This window comes from Aquarana catesbeiana, unplaced genomic scaffold, assembly GCF_042186555.1.
Source record: "Aquarana catesbeiana isolate 2022-GZ unplaced genomic scaffold, ASM4218655v1 unanchor235, whole genome shotgun sequence".
NCBI lineage: Eukaryota > Metazoa > Chordata > Amphibia > Anura > Ranidae > Aquarana > Aquarana catesbeiana.
The window spans coordinates 437,070-464,889 of NW_027362663.1; the positions used below are offsets into that span (position 1 = coordinate 437,070).

The 27,820-nt window shown below is 44.5% G+C and overlaps 3 protein-coding genes across 3 annotated transcripts in view; 1 reads left to right on the forward strand and 2 right to left on the reverse strand.

Moving 5' to 3' along the window:
• The window catches only part of LOC141121938 (uncharacterized), a 284,890-nt gene that overhangs the window by 118,550 nt on the left and 138,520 nt on the right, over nt 1-27,820 (reverse strand). The gene's annotated exons all lie outside the window — the stretch shown is intronic.
• The window catches only part of LOC141121935 (uncharacterized), a 206,895-nt gene that overhangs the window by 75,715 nt on the left and 103,360 nt on the right, over nt 1-27,820 (forward strand). The window lies entirely within an intron of this gene.
• The window catches only part of LOC141121932 (uncharacterized), a 603,393-nt gene that overhangs the window by 22,513 nt on the left and 553,060 nt on the right, over nt 1-27,820 (reverse strand). Inside the window, exon 19 of the mRNA XM_073611683.1 lies at nt 18,771-20,517. Coding sequence (XP_073467784.1) covers nt 18,771-20,517 — 1,747 coding nt within the window. The remainder of the gene's footprint in view (nt 1-18,770; nt 20,518-27,820) is intronic.

Sequence of the window (27,820 nt, forward strand, 5' to 3'; positions counted from 1 at the left end):
ATGACTCACCTTGGGTATTGGTGGGAGTATATCTGCCCCCCCCGGCCTCCTTCAGAATCCTCAATTTGATCTCGGGGGTGCTGGCTCGCTTCCCCCCAGATAACGTTGTATTGATGGGTGACTTTAACCTTGTTCCGGACTCTGGGTTGGACAGGAGCACAGTGGGAGACACTACACGCCGTGACTTGGCAGACTGGGCTGACACGTACGGCCTGGTGGATGTATGGAGGTGGAAGAACCCTCAGGCCAGGGCCTTTACTTGCCATTCCGCCACTCATAGATCCTTCTCTCGCATAGACCTGGCCTACGTCGCAGCGCCTGTCCTCCCCAGAGTTCGGGACATAGGCATACTTCCGCGGGGGATTTCGGACCACGCCCCGTTGTTGTTATCCCTGGAACTGACGGTGGACCCGTCGGATAGACTCTGGCGGTTGTCCAGGTTCTGGATATCCGACGCAGATGTCGATTCTCGGTTTCGGGAAACGGTGCAGCAATTTTGGGAGGTCATCCCGGGGTCTGCCTCTGATAATGTGGTTTGGGAAGCCTTTAAGGCCTCATCAAGGGGGCATTACCAATGTGTTATTGCTAAGGTCAGGAGACTTCGTAGGGCGGAGCTTACCAGACTAGAGACTGAGGCGATCAGACAGGAAGCCCTATATGTCCGTTCCCGTGACCCACGAGACTATATAGCACTCCAATCTCTTACCCAACAATCCCTACTGCTACAGACCTCCCTGACACAAAAAAAGCTGTTATACCAGTCCCAACGCATATTCGAACAGGGGGAAAAGACAGGTCGTCTTTTGGCCTGGCTATCCAGGGAACAATCTGGGGTAACGGCAATAGCGCAGATTCGTGACAGAGATGGGACACTTCATTCTTCCCCAGCGGAAATTAATCGATGTTTCACTAACTTCTACCAGCACTTATATAGCTCACGAGTAATATATGACCAACAAGACCTTACTGACTACTTGGAAGAAATTGACATTCCAGTTCTCACACAATCTGCAGCTAACACACTAGACGCCCCCATTCAATTAGAGGAGATACAAAAAGCCCTCAAAATGATGCAGGCAGGGAAGACCCCGGGTCCGGACGGATTCCCGGTGGAATTCTATAAGACTTACATGGAAGAGATAACCCCTAGATTGCAGACGGTTTTTGCCTCAGCTTTAAAAACTGGGACTCTCCCGGCCTCGATGAGCGAGGCGGTTATAGTACTCATCCCCAAGCCGGGGAAGGATCCTACCCTCTGCGCATCCTACCGCCCTATCTCTCTCCTAAATGTTGATGCAAAGGTCCTAGCCAAGATCTTAGCCATCCGTTTAAACAAAGTTGTCACTGCCCTAACACATCCAGATCAAACGGGGTTCATGCCCGGAAGAGGCACGGATATAAATATACGTAGACTACACACTCACATCGCAGTGGCTGATCCGGGGAACCCTGGGGTGGTGGCCTCACTCGACGCAGAGAAAGCCTTCGACTCGGTCGAGTGGGGCTACCTGTGGAGGGTCCTTTCCAGATTTGGCTTTGGCCCAGTCTTCCAAACATGGATTCAAATGTTGTATGCGCAGCCTAGGGCTCGTATACGCACGGGCAGTACCCTGTCGGAGCCCTTCCTTTTGGAGAGGGGAACCCGGCAGGGATGTCCCCTGTCCCCGGCATTATTTGCCTTGGCCTTGGAGCCCTTGGTGGCCCACATTAGGAAAGACAGAACTATTAAAGGCATTAAAGTAGGTCCGTTAGAGGAGAAATTGTCCCTTTATGCCGATGACTCCCTCCTTTATTTGGCTGATGCATCTGACTCCCTGAGGGCTGCCTTGTCTCAGTTTGATACTTTCAGCCGTTTTTCAGGAGTTCGTATCAACTGGGACAAATCGGTCCTCTTTCCACTTCACCCATCCATGCCTCGTATCGACACCCGAACACCTCTCCAATGGGTCGAAGAGTTCACATACTTGGGCGTAAGGGTAGCCTTGTCCCTGGACAAATACCTCGACCGTAATCTAATTCCAGTGTTGGACAAACTTACCAAGCAGTGCACAACCTGGCGTAGACTTCCGCTTACGCCAGTGGGCAGAGGGAATTTAATCAAAATGGTGTACTTACCCAAATTGTTATATTTCTTTCGTCACACCCCTGTCCATATTCCCCGGTCAGTGTTCCGGAGACTCGACAGTATTGTGAGCGACTTTGTCTGGGCTGGGAGGCCTCCGAGAGTGGCCAGACGGACCCTTTATCTTCCCCTCTCTGGCGGAGGTCTGGCCCTTCCGAACTTCCTTATATACTACTGGGCTGCGGTCTTGGTTACCGTCCGCTGGTGGTTCTCCCAGCCCAGACAGAACCCAGCGGTCACCCTAGAGGCAGCAATACTTGGTTCATATGCAGCCCTTTCTAACTTAGTCTTCAGGGGGTGTAAGGCACATCCGGGCGTCACGGTCCCTATGAAAACCACGATTCGGGTTTGGCAATGTTCACGGGTGGCCCTCCGGGATCCCTTGGTGGTCTCCCCTCACACTCCCCTATGGGGCAATCCCCTTCTTTCCCACCTAAATACAGTGCCTGATCCGGTGGCGTGGGCGACGAGGGGTATTGTTACCCTCAAGCAAGTAATGCCAGGTGGGAAGATTCTAACATTCCTAGAATTAAGACAAGCATTTAAACTCCCCCGTTCCTTCCAATTTAGATACTGGCAGCTCCGGCATGCTCTCGCCGCCCAGTTCCCTACCCCAATTACTTTAAATTCAGATTCTATCGAGCGACTTCTCACTTCGGAGCTTCTGCTCAAACCACTCTCCACCCTATACATGTATCTCACAGTAGCTCTTGATACGGACACCTCACACCTGCTGGCCAAATGGAAGATAGATATCCCCGACCTAGACAAAGACACATGGGAGGAGTGCGTCTCTACATTTATCTCCTCTATGATAGCCTCTAGAGACCATTTTGTCCAATTGAAATTTCTGCACAGGGCATACTATACCCCACAAAGGTTGGCTTCCATCTACCCCTCTCTCAGCCCACTTTGCACGAGATGCTCCACTGAGAGGGGCTCCTTTTTCCACATGGTCTGGACTTGTAACAAGATCCAACCCTACTAGAGAGGGGTAGCGGACGTATTGACAGACATTTGCGGCGCCCCGTTGACACTGGACCCTCTTGTCTTTCTGCTCAGTCACCTTGGGGACGTGGAGGGTGACCGTTATACTAAACTAGGTTTGACTTTTGCCCTCTACTATGCTAGGAGAGAAATCCTCCTGAGATGGAAGGGTACTGATCTCCCTACAGTAGCCTCATGGAAAAGTGCAATTAATAAAGTCCTTCCTTTATATAAGATCACATATGAAAGTAGGAACTGCCCCGCGAAATTTGAGAAAATATGGTCACATTGGTCTGACGTTTGATTAAACTCCTAATTTATACAAATATGATTGTATTGTATATACTAGCTAATAGGAGGCTGGGAGTGGATGTGGAGAGGCCGGTGGGCTTTTCGCCCCCTCCCCCCCCCCCTTCCTCCCGGCTGAAAATACTTTCCATTCTCCATACTTCTAGCAGTGGAATGGTGGGATCAATCTTGGCTCTATTTAGGACTACTGTCCGCTCCATAGAATATACACATCCCTCTTTTTGTTTTCTACTGTTTTATTGCTTACCTGTAACTAGCTGTAGACATACTTCACATCACAGGCTGTCTTCCACCCTTGGGTACCCCGACCTCAATGCTGCCTGGTAATGAATACCTTATAAAATGATGTAATCTGATTGCAAATACTGTACTGTTCATGCTATTGCTGTTTTGTATTCTTATGATTTCTGAATAAATAAAAAACTCTTACTGTCAAAAAAAAAAAGAACCTGCCCAGTATGGGACCCCTAATACCTAGGTATAATATACTTAATTATAACAGATTCTCACCTCTAAGTGGGAACAGGTACCCCCAATATGGGAGAGACCATAGAGAATATACAGGACAACAATATAGGAGGGACGAAAGGGATCTTCCCAGGGGAGGCCCACGAGACAGACCACCAGGAAGGTGGAAGGCCCGCGTCTCTTACAGAAACCCTGGATGGAGAAGAATGAATGGGAACAGAGGAGGTCCCAGAGAAGGACAACGCAGGCCAATGGAAGACCAACCCCCAGACGAACATCAGAGCCTGGCGGAACATGGATATCCCAGGAGAGACTGGGACAGCAACTATGGAAGAGAGATGGCATCCACACAGAGACCGGTAGAAAGAGGAAATCGACCAGAGGAAATAGAGGAGGGAAGAAGAAAACGAAGAAGAGAATACTAGGAAAGGGAATATATAATCTCAGTAATGTCCAGTTTACCGGTGATGAAATGAAAATTCTAGATCTGGTATTAAAATTTGCTCCCGAAAAACCTCTAGACAAAGTTGAAACCTACATTGATCTGCAAAAATGTATTAGAAAGCTCAACCTAAAAAAACACTTTGCTCTAAATGGAGATACTAAAACGAGGGAAGACCCAACCTATGTACAAACTCAACTAAAGAATAAATCTATTTTCAATCCCAAGACTCCAGGGAACTAATGTCTGGGAGTATTTAAGAAAATGGTCGAAGATGACTTAAAAAGACTAGGAAAACGAAACAACAACAAAACAAGAAATATTTGGAAAACCATTAAAGCCTTGGGTAAAAGAAATGAAATTGTGATACGCCCAGCAGACAAGGGGGGAGGACTGGTGATCTTAAATAAGAGTGACTGGGGGCGTGGCTTGGATGGCTTCCGGAGCGGACGTGTCTCCTTAGAGCTCCTGACCAGATCCGCCTGCAAACAGCTAAAAGCAGCTAAAAAGCACCGATAACATGGGCAAACCTCGAAAAGCTAAAGACCCAGAACCCAAGGGACATGCCACAAGATCTTCTTCGGCTCCCCCGCCTCTCATAACGGAGTACTTTGGCCTCGAGGCTCCGGCGGGACACCACGAGGCCATGATGGCGCCGGCTCCACCATCATACACAGCGGCCCTCTCCTCTTCTCCTCAGCGGCTCTCCCCGGGAATGCGAACGGACAGGTACGCCTCTGAAGGGGATTTGTTTACCGATCGCCCCCCGCTCCCATCTATTAGTACCCAGGCCGGCCCTATGCTATCCAATGTGGGGGACCCACTAGGAAGCCTTTCTCAGCCGTTTCCTCCCTGCCTAATAGGGCCTGCACCGTCACCAAGTGCAGGCCAACCCTCTCCTCTGTGGGAATCCTCAGCCCAGGAATGGGACCCATGCTCCCTGCCACAAAGATCCCAGGCTACAAGGGACAAGTCATCACCCTTATCCCTGCAGCACAAGGAGTCTAACAAAGCGGCAATGCCTTCCTCACCGCAGCGGCCTGAAGAGCTGCAGGGGGCTTATTCACATGAAGCTCATGTAGCACAAGTACATGCCAGTGATCCGGCAAGGCAGTCTAATTTCAAGACCCCTCCACATGCATTGCAGAGGGGACTTCCCCCACCGGGAACTTCCTCCATCAACATGAGGGATCCACATGCCCACATCATAACTGACCCTGACCCTGAAGCATGTACTACATGGAGAGATTATGTCCGTTGCATGCCCACAAAACAGGACTTTCGTATGCTCATCCAAGAGGTACGTGACACATGTAGATCTGAAATTAACATGCTACGCACTGATCTACATCATCTGTCTGCTAAGGTCCATTCTATAGAAGAAGAAGCATATGATAAAAGGATGGAAGTCTCCCACATACATGATCGATTGTCCACGCAAGCCTCGGCCCTTAGAGAGTTTCAACGCCATCTCGAGGATCTTGACAATAGAGGCAGACGTAACAATATAAGAGTCCGTGGCCTCCCAGAAGCGACCCAGGACGAGGACTTACAAGTCACACTGCAAGCTATTTTCAACAACGTTTTGGATCGCCCGGAAAACCAAAGAGTTAAGCTGGACAGAGCCCATCGCGCTCTTCGCCCCCGAGGGCCAGGCCCAAGACCAAGAGATGTAATCTGCAGGGTTCATAACTACGCTCTGAAGGAAGAAATAATGAGAAAAGCTCGCAACATGCGCACCATCGATTTTGATGGTGCCCCTATACAGCTGTACCCAGACTTGTCCTGGATCACCCTTCAGCAAAGGCGCTCCCTACAGCCACTCCTCACAACACTGAAAGAACATGACTTCCGATACCATTGGGGTTTCCCCTTTAGCCTCACAGCAAAGAAAGATGGGAGATCCACCACACTGCGACACCCGGAGGACCTCCACTCATTCTGCAAGGACTTAGACATTCCGGTTCCCCCCACACCAGGGTGGGACCCCCTACCCACTCCACCACCTCGCCCAGAGCCTTGGGTTCAGGTGAACGGGAGAAAGCGACAGAGGCCGCATTCCAATAGCCCCTCGGCAAACACCCACCAGAGATGACTTTTTGCTGACTGAGAGGCTCCAGATCAGGATAAGATACTAGCAGAGAAGTCACGAATATTGCGTATTATGCTGAGAACTCAGGAAATAATCTGTTTTTCTTGTCCCCATTATAGAGGGTTAGACCTTCCTTTTCAATTTTCCATTTCCACTAGGTGGGAATACGGGTTAAAGGTTTAGCAACTATACAACTTTAAGGTACAATATTATTGTTGATATACTACGGTTATGTTTTAACTCTCATAAACTATCAATGGGGTCCCCCTCTCCATTACTCCCCCTCCCCTTCCATCCCGCCATCCTTGTCCTTTTTCCCTCCCCCCCTACCCCATACTTACCATTCCTCACCCCCCCCTATCCCTCCCTGTCCTCCAACCCTATACCCCACTAGAGTGTACTAATATATGTACCTAATGGCCCTCGCCCTTCCCGGGTTTCTAAAGGGCCATTGGGAAGGGTCGTTGGATCTCTACCTTGCCAGTACCCCCTATATTAGTTTGGTCGGTCCATCACTGAGTATAAACAGCACTAGCTGAATTTATCTGTTGCCTTGGTCTAGACCACATGGTTATCTGGTTAATAGCTGTTAAATGAAAGTTCTTCTTTATTTTGTTGTTTCACCACGGTGTGCTGCATAATTATTTAACTGCAGGCGGATCTGGGAGGGGATAGGGACCGGTCTGGAGTTGTCCTATCCTCCCCCGGGAGACCTTCGAATGGCTTCCCCTATAACCCTTGTGGAGAGTAGTGTTTTCATTCTCCGCATGGGGGGGCCCTCCGGGGGTTTACAACCCACCACTCGGCTCGAGTGGGTTAAACTTCATTTGGTTACTAATTGATTTTGATTTTGTACTAATCTCTGTTTTTTTTGTCGTCCACCTCTTCTTCTATCCTCTTGCTCCTGGCTTCTCTCCTCTCTCTTTCCCCCTAATCTGTTGTGTTGTGGGCGCCCCCCGCCTCTGGAGCCCAGGTCTAGCCCGTAGGAGCATGTTTCTGGTTGGGTATGTGCCTTATTTGAAAGTTCAGTCGATTATCATCCTCTGCATCCAAGTGTGTTCCATTCATCTTGGTAAGCTAACGCTCCTTATATTTCTATCATCCAATGATTGACATATTATCATTAAATGTGAAAGGTCTTAATTCCAACACCAAACGAAGCTTAGCCCTAAGGGAATTTAAAAGATCTAAAGCTGACATTATTTTCACCCAGGAAACGCACCTCACTAAGACCGATAATATGGCATTTGCCACTAAGTATTATTCCCAGATATACCTAGCTTCTAATCCTCGTAAACGAGCAGGCGTGGCTATTCTGTTAAAAAAAGACTCCCCTTTCAAGTTACAATCACTAATTTCGGATCCCCTAGGACATTATATCATCCTGAGAGGCATGTGGAAGGATGCTAACCTTACACTCTGTAATATATATGCCCCTAACACTAATCAAACTTCCTTTCTATCTAAAGTGTATAAACGACTATTTGCATTTCCCCACCAGTACCTGGTCATTGGCGGAGATTTTAACCTGACATTGTCCTCCTGCCTAGATAGACATTTTCTCGGGCAGAGTCAGGCCCCCAAAGCCCTCGAGAGAAGGTCCTCTCTCTTCCGCCAATTGACCAGGAAATACGCCCTATTTGACTGTTGGAGAACTGCAAACCCCTCAGCTAAACAATTCACTTTTTACTCCCACCCACATAAGTCCCACTCGGCATAGACTATTTTTTTGTGAATGCCCCAACCCTAAGAGCACACGAGAGATCAGATATTCAGGTTATCTCATGGTCGGATCATGCCCCAATAACCCTGTCCCTGGCTTTGTCCCCAGGAACCCTTCGTACATGTCATTGGCGTTTGAATGATTTTCTGCTTAAACATGACCCCTCCAGAGAAGACCTGGAAAAAACAATGAAATTATATTTTGCAGAAAACAGCTCACCAGAGGTTTCCATTGCTAATCTCTGGGAGGGTCATAAAGCTGTCCTTAGAGGCCAATGTATCTCGCTATCCACGGCATTCAAGAGGAAAGCTAATGCGGCTCATGTAGCCCTATTGGCTAGGCTCAAACAATTGGAAGCACGGTTACTTTCTTCTCCGTCCTTAAAAACTCTTAGAGAGATTGTACAGGTACGGCAGGTCTCAGCGATATAGACGTAGGTAAAATCGAGAAGGCTCTAATACGACTACGGCTAACCTACTATGACAAGGCAAACAAACCACATACACTACTAGCCAGACAATTACGGGATAAAATCGCGACCGCCTCTATTGCCCATCTTAACGATGGAAGGGGCACTCCCCAAACTCATCCCATTAAGATCGCTCAGATCTTTAATGACTATTATTCAACCCTGTATAATAACCCGGACGTTCCACACAACCCCCCCCCCCCACAAGACCTCTCCCAAAGAATTCATTCCTACCTAGAGGAATGCGATACACCGAGACTCACCCCCTCCGCCTTGACCACCCTAAACTCCCCCATTACAGAGGAGGAGATCACGGATACAATTAAATCGCTTCCAAACAATAAAGCCCCAGGCCCTCATGGGCTTCCATATCAGTACTACAAAACTTTCCTACTGCACCTACTCCCCTATATGACAACACTGTTTAACTCATTTTTGTCTGAGACACCTATACCACGAGATATACCTTACGCTGATTCCCAAGCCTGGCAAAGACCATAGCTTACCTTCAAATTATAGACCTATTGCGCTACTTAACGCTGATCTTAAAATCCTTCCGAAATTACTAGCTAACAGATTAAACAATTTTATGCCATCACTGATCCATAAAGACCAGGTAGGCTTTATACCCATGAGGCAAGCAGGGGACAATACCCGTAAGGTTATTGACTTAGTAGAGGTAGCAAACAGGACTAAAGTAGGTAATTTACAATATTTTGTTGCGCTAGGGGACGACAGCTATGGATGGGGGTGAGCAATATACAAAGGGATAGTAAGTTATATAAAAAAATAAAGAATTAAAAGATATCAATTTAAATAACAGTCATGTGTGAGTTACAATACATTTATATGATAAAAATAATGATAATAGAAAATAAAAAATGAAAAATAAAATATGAAAAATGGTAAAAAAAGTCCAGGGATGGTGCTGGGTTGATGAACAAAAGTCCAGGCATAAAAACTGGGATGAAATGAGTGGAGGGGGGGGGGGGGATGCAGAGTATAGGTCTATGACCTCAGGGGGAGAGATGCAGATACAAACACAGGAGGCAGCTTGCTTAAAGGGCAGAATTCACTTTTGGAGGGAGATAAAAAGGAAGAAAAGCAGCGCCGACCTAAGTGCAGTACTGTAGCATAAACATTTATTACAGGTTAAAATGCACTCACTCAGAGTAAGGTAGATACAGGCACATCAAGTAAAAAATCCATCCGGGAAGCTGTGTGGTGGGCAGCAGGGCTCCACAGGGGGCGATCCTGAAAGCTGGAGTGTGTTACACTTGTCTCCTTGTCCCGCCTGACGGCGCAGGTGGTAACCAGTGTCACAGGCTGGGTTGAGACAGGTACAGCGTGGATCGTCTGTTAAGTTGTATTTCCCGGGTATCAGTGACGCTGGGGGCACTCTATATTCTCTATATTTCCTAATCCTATACTTTCTCCTATCAACCTCTTTTTTTTTTGTTATGTTGTACAAGGTATACAACCAGTGTTATAAAACTAAAGTTTGTCCACCTAGTATAATTTTTTCTTATTTTTCATTCACTTAGGCAGACATGTACAGAGACACTAGCTTCATGTCATGATGGTTATTAGAGCTGGGCTCTTTTCTGGAAATAATTACTGCACTTTATTATGTAACACCTTGTACTTTAATCTACTATTTGTGTTCATTTATGGAAAATTTAATAAAAATTGTCAATTTTTCAAATAAGAGTGACTATGAGGAAGAAATGGAAAACTTACTTAAGGTGGAACATACCTATACAAAACTTAAAGCGAATCTCAAACTAAAATACGAGAACAAATTGAAGGCCTTTGTAAAGAAAGGTAAAGATTATGGAATACTTAACGCCAAAGAAGCAGAATACTTGGTATCCAACTGTACGAAAACTCTGGTGATCTATTACACACCGAAAATTCATAAGAGGCTAATCAAGCCTCCTGGGAGACCCATTATCAGTGGGATAAACTCAGTATTCTCAAGACTGCGTGAATACCTGGATACATTTCTCAAACCACTGGTATGCAAAGGTAAATCCTAGCCACCATTGATGTGAACTCCCTATACACTAGCATTGTACAACAAGACGGGATAGTGGGTGTGATTATATGTCAGTATTACATTTTATATCCCTGTATGTTGTGGTCAATCATGTGCTTATCTAATAGTTTTTTGAAACTATCGATGCTCCTCGCTGAGACCACCGCCTGTGGAAGGGAATTCCACATCCTTGCCGCTTTTACAGTAATAAATAAATATATGTGTATGCGCTAAAGGCTATAAATACGTGAACAAAGAATATAATAAATCTATACAATATTAAAAATTATTATAAATTATAAACAGTGTCACACACCTGTGAAGAAAGTGACTATAATCCACAATTGAATATATGAAAAATGGTAACATGCACCATGCAAAAAAATGTGAGAAAAAAAAAAAAGATCCTTTAAATGAAAAAAAAAAAAAAAAAATATAAGTGCTACTTGATAAATAAAGTGTCCGAAACCAATTCATACAAATGCATATATCTCAGTTCAAGCCATTCATAAGAGTATATAAATCAAAGTGCACAATAGTGTTCAAACAAATAGCAGGCAATCCTCATGCTGGTTTTTTGAAAAAGTGCTAAATATTCCTCATGCTCTTCTTATGAGATGTGCACATTAAGGCATGCTGCAGTGCTCTCCAGTGACCCCCAATGGACAATGCGCTCACCTTAGAGCGTGTGACACAGTAGCTAAACAGTGTCAAAACACGCATTAGAGCCACTCCAGGGCTCACACAGGGTATGCTGGTGATGATCTGTATCTCGCTCAAATGGTGACATATATGAAAGAAAGGAGACTCATAGCATAATACCGCCAGGAATTTATTTGAAAAGCCCTAAAAACAATCCCTCCAGGAGGGTACTCACAATGCTTGGGTGCGTCAGTGCACCATCCTATCCAAAACATGCAATACAGATGAATCCTGTGGCGTGCGGTGCGGTGTTCAATCCTCTGCCTGTCTGTGTGTAGAAAGCTCCGTCCTGCCCCTCCCCTACGCGTCTTCGGGACAGGGTATACGTGCCTTCATCTGGGGGAGATTTTAGCATGCTTTTACAGTAAAGAACCCTCTACATAGTTTAAGGTTAAAACTATTTTCTTCTAATTTGCCACGTGTCTTGTTAAACTCTCTTCCGCGAAAAGTTTTATCCCTATTGTGCCTCACCAGTACAGTATTTATAAATTGAAATCATATCCCCTCTCAAGTCTCTCTTCTCCAGAGAGAATAAGTTCAGTGCTCGCAACCTTTCCTCATAACTAATATCCTCCAGACCCTTTATTAGCTTAGTTGCCCTTTTTTGTACTCGCTCCATTTCCAGTACATCCTTCCTGAGGACTGGTGCCCAGAACTGGACAACATACTCCAGGTGCGGCCGGACCAGAGTCTTGTAGAGCAGGAGAATTATTGTTTTATCTCTGGAGTTGATCCCCTTTTTAATGCCAATATTCTGTTTGCTTTGTAAGCAGCAGCTTGGAATTGCTTCCTTTTCCATCTTAGATTCCCCAAAAGGTTCTCCCCCGCTAGTGTAGAGATTACATTCATATTTTTGCCACCCAAATGCATTATTTTACATTTTTCTACATTAAACCTCATTGGCCATGTAGTTGCCCACCCCATTCATTTGTTCAGATCTTTTTGCAAGGTTTCCACATCCTGTGGAGAAGTTGTTGCCCTGCTTAGCTTAGTATTGTCCGCAAATACAGATTGAACTGTTTACCCCATCCTCCAGGTTGTTTATGAACAAAAAAAAATAAGATTGGTCCCAGCACAGAACCCTGGGGGACCCCACTATCCACCCCTGACCATTCCGAGTACTCCCCATTTATCACCACCCTCTGAACTCGCCCTTGTAGCCAGTTTTCAATCCATGTACTCACCCTATGGTCCATGCCAATGGACCTTACTTTGTACAGTAAACGTTCCAGATATCCAGATGCACTATGTCTACGGGCCTTCCTTTATCTAGATGGCAACTCACCTCCTCATAGAAGGTTAATATATTGGTTTGGTAAGAACGATTCTTCATGAATACATGCTGATTACTGCTAATGATACCGTTCTCATTACTAAAATCTTGTATAGAGTCCCTTATCATCCCCTCCAAGAGTTTACATACTATTGATGTTAGGCTAACTGGTCTGTAATTCCCAGAGATGTATTTTGGGCCCTTTTTAAATATTGGGGCTACATTGTCTTTTCTCCAATCACCTGGTGGCCCACCAGGTATGCCACCCAGGACCACCAAGTATGACCATTAGAGGTGCCAATCAGTGCCCATTAGAGGTGCAAATCAGTACCCAGCAGTAATGCCTGCCAGTGCATCCTCATCAGTGCTGCCTATCAGAGCCATCTATCAGTGCCCATTAGTGCCGCCTATCAATGCCCATCAGTGCTGTATATCAGTGCCGCCTATCAGTACTGCATATCAATGCCTCATCATCAGTGCCACCTTATCAATGCCCGTCAGTGCAGCCTCATCAGCGCCCATGAGTGAAGAGGAAAACGTACTTATTTACAAAAACTTTTAACAGAAACCAAAAAAAAGTTTTTCCCAAAATTTTGGGTCTTTTTTAATTCGTTTAGCAAAAAAAAAAAAAATCCAGTGGTGATCAAATACCACCAAAAGAAAGCTCTATTTGTGGGAACAAAATGATAAAAATTGTGTTTGGGTACAGTGTTGCATGACTGTGCAATTGTCATTCAAATTTTAACAGCGCTGAAAGCTGAAAATTGGTCTGGGCAGGAGGGGGAGGGGGGGAGTGCCCTGTATTGAAGTGGTTACCATCTACCAAGTTTAAATAGTGAAACTTCTCTTGATATACACAATATGAGGGTTATAATCTCCTCCTACATTCAATATAGGGCTCCAGGCTGTATAGAGGATATGTAAATTCAAGGTCTACTTACCAACACCAACTGGTATCAAGAGATGGGGGTATATCTGTCTCTCCTCCCATCTATTGGCCACATATACTAATGAGATGAACAGAAAAAGATAAAGTATGCTAGTAAATAATGTCTTACTGAAGATATGGGCTATCTGTCTTCTGCCCTATGAAATGATCTCTCAGATATGTAATACGGGTACAACTCATCCATGTGGACACAAATAACCACTGATGGACGAGCCCCATATATCTTCATATCCACAAAAAAACTTGGGTGTGCCGTTTTGGCAATTATAAGTGTATGAGTATGATCTCAAGTATTAGTAGGAAGACATGTCTGATGAAGGAATCTAAGGGGTCTACTTATAGAAAATTAATGGTACGAATGTGACAATCATTCATCCAGCCATTACATATTCTGGCCATAATGTAGCAAAGTGATTTCCTATGATTGTCAGCTCCATCTAGTGACCATAATGAGGTATTTTTCCTGACATACCTCCATTAGTAAAAATATCACAATACCGCATTATGGCCACTAGATGGAGCCAAGGAAATCAGTGTATGAAAAAAAAATACATCCAATATTCATCACAGCTGGGTGAATGCTGCTCACATTCGTCCAATTTTTTTTTTTTTTAAATAGACCTCTGTGAAATCTTACATCACAAAATGTACTCAGCCAATGAAAGGTAATGGCTCCATTCTTATTTTTCTCCTGCTATCAATGGCCAACACGGTACAACACTTCATCCATGTCTTTGGTGATCTCTGATCTCCTTATGAACTCAGAGATGTACAATTCCTATCGCCTGACACCCGGGACATGCAGTCCTAAGGGCTTTTTTTTTTAACCTTTAGACCTGCTATGGGCAAGCAAGGAGCAGGTTTACTTGTCGGATGGAAGCATTCGGTTGGCTGAGCGAATGTTTCCACACCCCCCCCCCGGTAAAGTGCCCCCACCCGACACACACCCGCTATGTATCCCGGGCTCCTCTTGCCAGTCTGACAGTTTCCCCTCCATCAAGGCCAGGAAAGAATATAATGCAGTGTGATCTGTATTACATTACATTCAGTGGAGCACAGTGGAGACATTCGGGGTCTTTTAGACCCTGGATGTCTCATTAAAGAGAACCTGTCACCAAAAAATCATCACATAGGGGACTGATTGTCCTCTATATCAGTGATTCTCAACCTTTTTTCAGTCAAGGCGCCCTCCAAAATTATGGACAGTCTTGAGGCGCCCCAATCTAAAATGTAAAAACTATTCTAATAGTTCTACATAATGCAACAACATCAACACACGTAGGACACCCAATGTTAGAAGTGATTTATTCTTCCAAAGCAAATACACTTTTGCAAACTGGTACCGACTAGTATTCCAGTGTTTCTCTTCTCCCTCAGTTTTTCTCCATCACTCACTTAATGTGACCCCAAAGCTGATGGAGAGAGGCGGGGGAGGGTCACACAAGGATGATATTCAGGCAACTGACATCCTCCTTATCAGCTCATGATGTCATTGGTCATTAGGAGGTTGGCAGCTAGAAGGTTGTAATGGTGTACAATGAAAACCTGAGGCTTTGTGTAACTAAAAGGCTTTATCCACCCTCCGGCTTGTATACAATTTTGGGGCAATTGTTAGGCATTTTGCCAAGGCACCCCTGAAGAAACCTCAAGGTACCCTGGTTAAAAAAGACTGCTCTATGTGATGAAAAAAATTGTTTTTTAATAGTACAAAATAAAATTTAAAACCCAAAAAATGAGGGTGTGACCTGTCCACTGAATTATATAAAATATGCACCAACATGCCTCCATCCCAATTAGGTAAAAATTAAAGATAGAGGAGAAAAGCGGGACTTTATGTGAGGCATGTTGGTGAAGAAATAAACTGAGTAGTATATGCTGGAATCTGTTATCTAGGGTACGTCCTATGCATAGTTGTGTCCACAAAGAGTAAACCAGGTATAAATGGTATAAAAAGTTTTTAATTACATAGGTCCTAGAACCAGATACAGTCATGAAACAACATCATAAGCAACATTTTGGCATATAATAGACAATATGTTTGAAAGGCATAATATAGACACTGGTTGTACAATTTACAGTAGAGAATACGATGTATACTGGATGAATATGTGCATCGATAGTTATTAACTCAACGCGTTTCTTGGCTTATAACCAATCATCAGGAGTCCGATGCAATTTAGGCTGCATTGAAACAATAAACATGTATTAATATATGGGCAGATATATGAGAGAAAGATGCAGAAGCGTTCAAATTCGCTATCGTACTCACAGACAGTGTCTTGGTCTATAGTAACCTAAATCCTAGAATGCAGCATTGATCCGGGTCTACAAAGTCTCCCCCGGGGTTGAGGCAGGAAGCTCGCCCGAGGAAACCGTCGGCTACAGCCACCAAATTGACCAGGGCGCCCATAGGGGCCGCCAGGCAGGGACAAACAACGAAGCCACAAAACCCTGAAATGTGAATGAAATAAAATAAAAGTGTGTGAGCTTGGAACAACCGTGAAAATTAGACAGGATGGTGAGAAACCAAAGAGTGAGTGGATATAGAGTATAGACCGGAGCCAGAAGGAGACAAAAAAAAAGGATTTGTGGCAATTGGCCGGGCCCATCACTCTCACTACACAGGTAACCTTGTTGCACATCTCCACTCTGGTCTATTGGCCTCTTAGCTGCACACACTTTCTCTCTCATTCTCCTTACAAACTTCCTTATTTTTTTGTCTCCTTCTGGCTCCGGTCTATACTCTATATCCACTCACTCTTTGGTTTCTCACCATCCTGTCACCCTATCTAATTTTCACGGTTGTTTCAAGCTCACACACTTTTATTTTATTTCATTCACATTTCAGGGTTTTGTGGCCTCGTTGTTTGTCCCTGCCTGGCGGCCCCTATGGGCGCCCTGGTCAATTTGGTGGCTGTAGCCGACGGTTTCCTGCCTCAACCCCGGGAGAGACTTTGTAGACCCGGATCAATGCTGCATTCTAGGATTTAGGTTACTATAGACCAAGACACTGTCTGTGAGTACGATAGCGAATTTGAACGCTTCTGCATGTTTCTCTCATATATCTGCCCATATATTAATACATGTTTATTGTTTCAATGCAGCCTAAATTGCATCGGACTCCTGATAAATGGTTATAAGCCAAGAAACGCGTTGAGTTAAAAACTATCGATGCACATATTCATCCAGTATACATTGTATTCTCTACTGTAAATTGTACAACCAGTGTCTATATTATGCCTTTCAAATATACTATCTATTTTATGCCGCAATGTTGCTTATGATGTTGTTTCATGACTGTATCTGGTTCTAGGACCTATGTAATTAAAAATTTTTTATACCATTTATACCTGGTTTACTCTTTGTGGACACAACTATGCATAGGACGTACCCTAGATAACAGATTCCAGCATATACTACTCAGTTTATTTCTTCACCAACATGCCTCACGTAAAGTCCCGCTTTTCTCTTCTATCTTTAAAATTTAAAACCCAGCCACATACCCCCCATTTTTAAACCCAAAAAAATCTGAGGTCCCGCCCCCACATATACGCATGTACAAACATAAACTCACACCTTGGGGAGCCTACACCTAAAAACGTTGCTTGCGATATACATGTTACATATCACTGCACACAGCGGAGTGAGAGCAATAATTCTATCACCAGACCCCCTCCGTAAAACTAAACTGATGGCCTATAGGGGGCTTTTAAAGCGTTTCTTATAGAAAATCTAGGGTACTGAAGTTTGTCACCATTCCACAGGCACACACAAATTTAAGGTTTGATATGTTGGGTATCTATTTACTCGTTGCAACCTCTGCTTTTATATTTTACCCAAAAAATTGGGTAATTTATTGTGTTTTTGTGCCCCCTAAAATGAACTTTAGTGTTTTTTTGCTGAAATGTTGCGTTTCCTAGACTTAGAAAATATATCATATCATGTTTTGGGGGTGTTATATAATCTTCAGGCCTAAAAGGATTTTTCAACTCCTTCAAGCCTGTCCTATAACAGAATGACAGCCAGGCGGGGGTTCCATTATCCTGACTGGAGGTCATATGACAGAAAGAAGAATAAGCCGCTTGGGCGTGCAGCAATCGGCGGTGAGGTGTGTTGCTCTGACACTCTGCATCTCCAATCTTGTAGGCTCTTTATCATGTGATCAGTTGTGTCCAATCAAAGCTAATCACATCGTAACCAGGAAGTGCCGGTTATCGACTTTCCTTTATTCATGCTGACAAGGCGCAAGTAGAGCAGAGTCGATCAGCGTCTCTCCTGACAGGGGGGATCTGCACTGATATTCAGCACTGATTATCACTACAGGCCCATCAGTGATGATCAACAGTGATGACCACCAGTGATGCCCAGCAGTGCCTCCTCATCAGTACCATCTATCAGTGCCCATCAATGAAGGAGAAAACTTACTTATTTACAAAATTTTATAACAGAAACAAAGAAAAACTTTTTTAGTTGTAGCACAAAAATAAAAATCCCAGTGGTGATCAAATACCACCAAAAGAAAGCTCTATTTGTGGGGAAAAAATGTAAAAATGTCATATAGGTACAGTGTTACATGACCGCACAATTGTCATTCAAATTGTGAAAGCACTGAAAGATGAAAATTGGCCTGGGCAGGAAGTGGGGAAAGTGTCCAGTATGTGGGCAAAAATGAGCTCTGGCAGTGAAAGGGTTAAAGGAAACGTTCACCTTCGAGAAGATGTTACATGTTCCTGTTCCTGGAGCAGCTCAGCAATCCGAGTCCTCTGTGTGACAGCAGTGCAGGGAGAAGTTTTCCCATACCGGCTGTCACTTTATGAAAAGACCGCGGCGGTGCCATTCATTCACAGAGTTTTGTCCTTTGCCGATGTCGGCTTGTAGTTTTCAATGAACTCCCACACTGCTGCTGAGCTCTCTGGTAGATGAGAAACAAGGAGATTGGGACCCCGATTTAGTCCCTTGGACAAGTCGTTTTTTCAAAAAATGTCCACACCCCTGGAACTGTTTTATACATGATGAAGATCAGCCATGGTGTATATCTGAGGTGTATATCAGGGTGTGCTTCTTCCCCACATGAGAGCTGTGATGTCCAGCAACATTCATATAGAAGACATTTCCCACACTCAAGACACCTCGAGGGTTGTGTGGGATCCCTGATGTACAGGAAGACAGAGCTTCGGTGAGGGACAATTCTCTTACTCAGGACAGGAAGGAGGCTTCTCCCCTGTGTGAGATCTCTGATGTCTGGAAAGACTGGACTTGTCTGAAAAACATTTCCCGCACTCAGGGCAGAAAAATGGCTTCTCCCCTGTGTGAGATCTCTGATGTCTGGAAAGACTGGACTTGTCTGAAAAACATTTCCCGCACTCAGGGCAGGAAAATGGCTTCTCCCCTGTGTGAGATCTCTGATGACTGGAAAGATGGGACTTCTGTGAAAAATATTTCCCGCACTCAGGACAGGAAAATGGCTTCTCCCCCGTGTGAGATTTCCAATGTCTATTAAGATTGGACTTATCTGAAAAACATTTCCCGCACGCAGGACAGCAATGCGGCTTCTCCCCCGTGTGAGTCCTCTGATGTCTAACAAGATCTGTTTTTTGTACAAAACATTTCCCGCACGCAGAACAGGAATGCGGCTTCTCCCCTGTGTGAGATCTTTGATGTGTGTAAAGACTGTACTTCACTGAAAAACATTTCTCACACTCAGGACAGGAAAACAGCTTCTGCCCCGTGTGAGATCTCTGATGGTTGTAAAGATAGGACTTCTGTGAAAAACATTTCCCGCACTCAGGACAGCAATGCGGCTTCTCCCCCGTGTGAGTCCTCTGATGTTTAACAAGATCTGCTTTTTGTAGAAAACATTTCCCGCACTCAGAACAGGAATGCGGCTTCTCCCCTGTGTGAGATCTCTGATGTATGTAAAGATAGGACTTCTGTGGAAAACATTTCTCACACTCAGAACAGGAATACGGCTTCTCCCTCATGTGAGATCTCTGATGTCTGTAAAGACTGGATTTACCTGAAAAACATTTTCCACATTCAGAACAGGAATACGGCTTCTCCCCCGTGTGAGACCTCTGATGTGTAACAAGATCTGCCCTTTGTGCAAAACATTTTCCGCACTCAGAACAGGAATATGGCTTCTCCCCCGTGTGAGATCTCTGATGTGTGAAAAGATGGAACTTCTGTGAAAAACTTTTTCCGCACTCAGGACAGGAATACGGCTTCTCTCCTGTGTGAGATCTCTGATGTTTTGAAAGACTAGACCTTTGTGAAAAACATTTCCCGCACTCAGGACAGGAATATGGCTTCTCCCCGGTGTGAGATCGCTGATGTGTGTAAAGATGGGACTTCTGTGAAAAACATTTCCCACACTCAGGACAGGAATACAGCTTCTCCCCCGTGTGAGATCTCTGATGTGTGTAAAGATGGGACTTCCGTGAAAAACATTTCCCACACTCAGGACAGGAATACAGCTTCTCCCCCGTGTGAGATCTCTGATGTGTGGAAAGATGGGACTTCCGTGAAAAACATTTCCCGCACTCAGAACAGAAGTACGGTTTTTCCCCTGTGTGAAGCCTTTCATGTCTGACCAGATGTGATTTTTCTATAAAAGTTTTCCCACACTCAGGACAGGAATACGGCTTCTCCCCTGTGTGAGATCTTTTATGCCTATTAAGTTTGGATTTAGAATGGAAACACTTCCCGCACTCAGTACAGGAAAACCTCTTCTCTGTTGGAAGGATGGCACTGTCCCTCACAGTCTGAGGTTCCTCAGGATAAGAGGAATACGATGGTCCATCTACACTGTGTGGTGCCGGATGGACATTTGAGGTAGTCGGGTTTTCTCCTGGACTATACTGTGTGATGTCCTCATCTTCTACTTTACAGTCTGGAGACAAAGTGAGACAATCCTCTGAGGTTTTCCTCGTCTCCCGTCCATCTACTAAAATAGAAATAAAAAGATTATTACTAGACATGAGCAGATTGGTTCCCCTAAACCAGGACTCCGCCCACATCAGGCAGCTTTGCCTCTGAGGATCTTACAATTCCCCCTCAAGGTAACTAGTAAATGGGTCCTCTGTAGGGCGGCAACTAATTATTATTTTCAGAATTGATTAGTTGGCCGATTATTGTTTTGATTAATCAACTAATTGGATAAAAACCTCAAAAAAAGGTCGGTGTATAATTTAGTTATTATTTTTGAATATCTATATACAGCGGTAAATATAAATATCCAGATATATAGTTGGATATTTAATCCACTCTGAGAATAACAGACAGATAGATGTATTATTAGAGGGAGAATCTGCTACATATCAGAATCAGAGATCAACATTATTAAAATGTTAAAAAGAGGTAAAACTCTGTTTTGCAGATGATCAGACAGGAGTGTAATATAATATGATGGATGCCCTCTGATCCCTCCTGTATTGATTTGTATTGTAAGTGTACTGTCTGCCCTATGTTGTAAAGCGCTGCGCAAACTGTTGGCGCTATATAAATCCTGTATAATAATAATAATGACAGACTCCCTTGTCATAGACAGGTAGGTGGGTACAAGCTCCCTGCACCTGATGTCACTTATGCTGGCCGAACACAAACTCATTTCTCTTTCAAAAAAACATTTATCCAATTTTCTAACCATTAGTGGGTCAAATCGGTGTTCATTTTCCACCACAGTGATTTATTTTAAAATTGAATTTTAAAAGCAAGTGGAATTTTCGAACTACACTCGTCCATTCATTGAATGTACAAATAATTTTCATATAAATATTTCTGTGAATATTCTCGTCCAAAAATCGATCTGTGTATGGCCAGCATAGGACATTTAGTAGCAGCAGCATGATTTTATTTAATCATCTGTTATGATGGAGTTTAACAAAAATAGTCCTTTATAGTACAAAAACAGTAGATAACCACTACTATAAGGGATTCATTTATACTGTGAAATAGTGAAAGTAATATATCTTATATCATATATATAATAATAAATATGCGCTACACCAATCGAGGAACCAGGAAGCGTGTGACTGTGGCTACACACAGGGAGCGCTCCTGACAGGTTTTCACGACTGGAGGACGCAATCAGGCACAGTGCACTTTGTTATCTTTGCTCAATGTTTATTACATTTTGGTACGCATGGTTTTAAAGGGGATGTTTGGATGGTTCAAATAAAGATGTTTAGCAGTATCACGCTATGTGAGCATTTTTCTTTCTTCTACATATCCTATTGGAACTACTGGGAATAATGCTGACATCTGGTGGTCGCTTTGGATATAGATGCAGATTTACTACTATTAATCAAGGCTTTTATTGATCTGATTTCTGGTGAGTGAGTTTTCATTGGGGACCCCAGCACTAGGTGTATCGCTTGGTGAAAGGATTACTACCCTCACAGAATACATCTTGATTATTTATTGGTGGGACTCTGGCTATCAGATCCGTGTTTGAACTTTCTGAATTAGATTAAGAAAGAGACCCTGTTCAATTGGGGTGCACAGCGCTGCTGCAATACTTAAGAGACACTTTATATATTTATAATTGTGTATTTATATATTTATCTAATTTAATTGATTCATTATTGCCTATATACATAATAATAAATATACCCAGTAGTAGGATATATGGGGATTTTACCTGGGAGTCACACATGAAGATATATGGAGCTTAGAGGGGGGAGGGGGGACCTTAATATTAAAGTAATACTGAAAGCTGAGACTTTTTTTCATGGAAATAATAATTTTATATATAATGCACAATACTAGTAAACTTTTACTTTATGTAATAGTAATGCCTTCTATCACCTCCAGTCTATCAGCCTCCACCATGTCTGGGGTCAGATGCTGATCTTCCCTGCACAGAGCCTTTAAAGTCATTGTAAATGTTGGATTTCTTTGTTTTAAACAAACTTGTCATACTTACCTGCTCTGTGTAATGGATTTGCACAGAGCAGCCCCGATTTCCATCTTCTGCCCCCCTCTATAGGAAGCCGCAAAGTATAGTATAGAGTTTCCTTATAGCAAGATAAAAAACTTCTGCCTTTAGAATCACTTGCTTCCTTCTCCTGCCCAGGACTACATGTCCCATGAGGCATTGCTCCTCCTGCATTCAACTTCTCAGCATTTACTGGCATGTATGGATCGTGTACTAAGCTGTATTTTCTGATATGTAAAGAAATAATGCATTTTGTATGCAGGCCAATTAATCGACTGACCAACTAATTTGTTGACAACTATTTTCATAATCAATTATAATCGATTAGTTGTTTCAGCCCTACATCTCTGATCTCCTACCAGTTCATTTCTTTATTCATGGACCTTAGTCAGAGAGTGAGGAAACAACGAGAACTGTCTTTTATAGGAGTGACAGTGATGAGGGGATTATAGGACGTGTGTCCCCACCCCCTCCATCACTCATTGCCATCTTCCCAACACAAGAAGTCCTGCACTTCCTTATTTAGTCCATGATTTAGTCGTGAATAACAGCGGGGCTGAGCCCCACCAGAGGTCAGAGAGTGAGGATGGGGGGAGAACAACCAAGATGAAGACTGGACTGATCCTGAAGACCACCATCATTGGGTTATTGACTCCTCCCCCTCATTATCACTTTCTGTTTAAAGTGGAAGTAAACCCTCCTATTGTATTCACAGCCAAAGAAGCTGCCATCTTGGCCTCTGTTTAAGCTACAACTGCCATGATGCTGCACATGTGATAAGTTATGACACTAGCCATTGGATGGTTGGGCAGTCTGGTTGAGAGCACAACCAATGGGAGGGTTACATTCCCGGCACATGCCGGAAATGTAACTTATGTGGATGGGTTTACTTCCGCTTTAAGGTTACAAAATTTGAGGATGTTATCACATTATTAGCAACATGTAAAAGTCTGTGCTTCAATCACATCATCAGATATAAAATGTCCAGCTGGTAGGAAATGGGTGTAACAAAAGAGAATACATATTATGTTTATATATACAGTATCTCACAAAAGTGAGTACTCCCCTCACATTTTTGTAAATATTTTATTATATCTCTTCACGTGACAACACTGAAGAAATGACACTTTGCTACAATGTAGTGAGTAGGGATGGGCCGAACACCCCCCTGTTCGGTTCGCATCCAGAACATGCGAACAAGCAAAAAAATTTGTTTGAACACGCGAACACCGTTAAAGTCTATGGGACACGAACATGAAAAATCAAGAGTGCTAATTTTAAAGTTTAATATGCAAGTTATTGTCATAAAAAGTGTTTGGGGACCCGGGTCCTGCCCCAGGGGACATGTATCAATGCAAAAAAAAGTTTTTAAAACGGCCGTTTTTTCGGGAGCAGTGATTTTAATAATGCTTAAAGTGAAACAATAAAAGTGAAATATTCCTTTAAATTTCGTACCTGGGGGGGTGTGTGTCTATAGTATGCCTGTAAAGTGGCGCATGTTTCCCGTGTTTAGAACAGTCCGAGAGCAAAATGACATTTCTAAAGGAAAAAAATTGGATTTTTTAAAACAGCTTACTTGTAAAATCCTTTTCTTTCGAAGGACATCACGGGACACAGAGCCACAGTAATTACTGATGGGTTATATAGGTATCACTGGTGATTGGACACTGGCACACCCTATCAGGAAGTTCAACCCCCTATATAATCCCTCCCCCTTGCAGGGATACCTCAGTTTTGTAGCCAAGCAATATAGTGTATTAGAAGAGGGGCGGGACCTCTGTGTCCCGTGATGTCCTTCGAAAGAAAAGGATTTTACAGGTAAGCTGTTTTAAAAAATCCTATTTTCTTTCTCGAACATCACGGGACACAGAGCCACAGTAATTACTGATGGGATGTCCCAGAGCAATGCTACCTGAGGGGGGGGGAACCACGACCAAGTAGGGTGCAATCAGACCTGAGGACCCTGTACTGCTGCCTGCAGCACACTACGCCCAAAGGCGATATCCTCATGCCTTCTCACATCCACCTGATAGAATCTGGTGAATGTATGAACTGAAGACCAGGTTGCGGCCTTGCAGATTTGAGCCATAGAGGCCCGGTGATGCACTGCCCAAAAAGCACCAATAGCCCTTGTGGAATGTGCCCTGATCTGAAACGGAGGAATCTTCTGTTTCAAACCGTAAGCTTGAATGATCAATTGTCGAATCCATTTAGAAATGGTAGCTTTTGACGCTGCCTGTCCTCTATTGGGACCCTCTGGCAGCACAAACAAAACATCCGTCTTGCGGATCTGAGTAGTTGCCCCTAGATAGGCCTTAACTGCTCTTACTACATCCAACGAATGTAGAGATCTCTCTTCCGGAGAACAGGGATCTGGAAAAAAGGAAGGTAGAACAATGTCTTGGTTTAAATGAAAATCAGAAACCACCTTCGGTAAAAAACTAGGATGAGGGCGTAGTACCACTCTATCCTTGTGTATAATCAAATAAGGCTCCTTACAGGAAAGAGCTGCTAATTCTGATACTCTTCTAGCAGAAGAGATGGCCACCAGAAAAATGAATTTCCTTGTCAACAAGACCAAAGGAATCTGACTTATTGGTTCAAAAGGCCGTTTCTGTAACACAGCCAGGACCAAATTCAAGTCCCAGGGGTTTAGGGGCGCTTTAACTGGAGGATTAAGACGCATCACCCCCTGCATAAAGTTTCGGACCAAAGAATGCGAAGCAAGTGGCCGCTGAAATAATACTGATAAAGCAGAGACCTGGCCCTTGATGGTACTCAAGGCCAGCTTCATCTCTAATCCCATCTGTAGAAAATCAAGGATTCTACCTATGACATATTTCCTGGGATGCCAACCTCTGGATTCACACCAGGTTATATAAGCTTTCCAGACTCTATGATAAATCATCCTGGAAGCTGGCTTCCTTGCATTAATCAAGGTAGATATGACAGGACCTGAGAGCCCACGACTCTTCAGAACGTGGGTCTCAATAGCCAAACCGTCAAATTTATCGTTTGTAAGGCAGGATGGAACACTGGACCTTGAGATAACAGGTCTGGGCGTTCCGGTAGTGTCCACGGGGAACCTACCGTCATCCTTACTATTTCTGCATACCAAGTCCTTCTGGGCCAAGCGGGGGCCACCAGAAGTACCGACTTCCTTTCCTGCCTGATCCTGCGAAGGAGTCGTGGTAGTAGCAGAATAGGCGGGAATGCGTAAATCAGTGAGAACCGATGCCACGGAATCACCAACACATCCGTCCCGCATGCAAGAGGATCTTTTGTCCTTGCCACAAATCTGTCTATCTTTTTGTTGAATCGGGATGCAAAGAGATCTACATCTGGAACCCCCCATCTTTGGCATATGGCCCAAAAGACGTCGGGATGCAGAGACCATTCCCCTGGAAGTAACTGCTGGCGACTTAGATAGTCCGCCTGCCAATTCTCTATTCCCGGGATGAAAACTGCCGATATGCATGGCACATGCATCTCTGCCCAGACTAAGATCTGGTTCACCTCTTTTTGAGCAGCTCGGCTCCGGGTGCCTCCCTGATGATTGACATAAGCCACTGCTGTGGCATTGTCGGACTGGATCCTGACCGGACAACCCTGTAGCCTGATAGTCCAGGCTTTTAGAGCTAGATGTATCGCCCGGATCTCCAGAATGTTGATGGGTAAGGTCCTCTCTGTCTTGGACCATACTCCTTGGACCGCAGCCTGTTCCAGAACTGCTCCCCAACCTGACAGACTGGCATCTGTTGTTACCACCGTCCAGGTAACCGGTAGAAAGGATTTCCCCTTCTGCAGGTTTTCGGGTATGAGCCACCAATTGAGGCTCTGACGCACCGCATGCGACAGGTGCATCGGAAAGTCTAATGCCTGAACCTTCTTGTTCCAGGTCGACAGAATACTGTGTTGCAGCATTCTTGAGTGAAACTGAGCATAGGGAACTGCTTCAAATGAAGACACCATCTTCCCTAGTAGCCTCATACAAAGGCGGACTGAGGGACCCTTCTTGGTCCTTACTGTCAGAATCAGCTCTCTCAAAGCAGTGATCTTTGCCTGGGGTAGAAATATTTTCTCCTGGCTTGTATGTATAATCAGACCTAAATATTCCAGTCTTCTTACTGGTTTTAGGAAAGACTTTTCTAAGTTGAGGATCCAACCCAGGTGTTCTAGATACCTGACCGTGGTCCTCAAGTTTCCATTCAAAGAGGCTACCGACCGGTCTATCAAGAGCAGGTCGTCTAGGTATGCTATGACAGCTATACCCTGAGCCCTTAATCTAGCCAGAGGAGGAGCCAAGATCTTTGTGAACACTCGAGGTGCAGTGGCTATCCCAAAGGGCAGAGCCATAAACTGGAAATGGCGCCCTCCTACCTCGAAGCGCAGAAACTTCTGATGAGCAGGAAAAATGGGCACATGCAGATATGCATCTCTGATGTCTATTGATGCCAGAAATTCTCCTCCCTGCAGGGTGGGAACTACTGTTCGAATTGATTCCATGCGGAAGGATTGAATCCTTAGGAATCGGTTCAGATCCCTTAAGTCCAAAATGGGCCTGACATCCCCATTTGGCTTTTGGACCGTAAAAAGGTTGGAATAGAAGCCCAATCCCTGGTCCTTTGCGGGAACTATCATAATGACCTCCTGCGACAAAAGTCGCTCTAACGCTAGAAGGAGCGACTGCTTCTTCTCTGGGTCTCTGGGAACATTTGACCTGAGGAACCGAGGAGAAGGGAATTCCTGAAACTCCAGCTTGTACCCTAAGGTTACCGTGGAGACTACCCATCTGTCCTGGAAGTCCTCCTGCCAGAGCTCTGAGAATTGTCGCAGTCTTCCCCCCACTCGAGTGAGCGGGGGCGCCCCCTCATGCAGAGGTCTTAGTGTTTTGCCTAGTAGGCTTCTTTGCCCAGGACTTCTTTTGTCCCTGGGGTTGACTCTTGTCTCTGGACCCCGATGGAGGCGGCCGTCGAGACTGCCTGGAGGCTGAAGCCCCCGGCGCTGGGGAAAGAGTCCGTTTGAAAGAGGGACGCTTACTCTTCTTCTTGACAGGTAAGAGAGTGCTTTTCCCACAAGAGATTCTCTTGATATAGTTATCCAAGTCCTCTCCAAACAACCTTGCACCACGAAATGGAAACCCAGCCAGTAGCTTCTTACATGGTGCTTCGGCTGACCAATTTTTCAACCATAGGATTCTACGTATATGCACCAACCCCAGTGAAAGACGGGAGGTTTGCACGATAGAATCTCTAATGGCGTCAACCACAAAGCATAAGGCCGCTGGAAGGTTAGCAAACCCCTGGGCCTG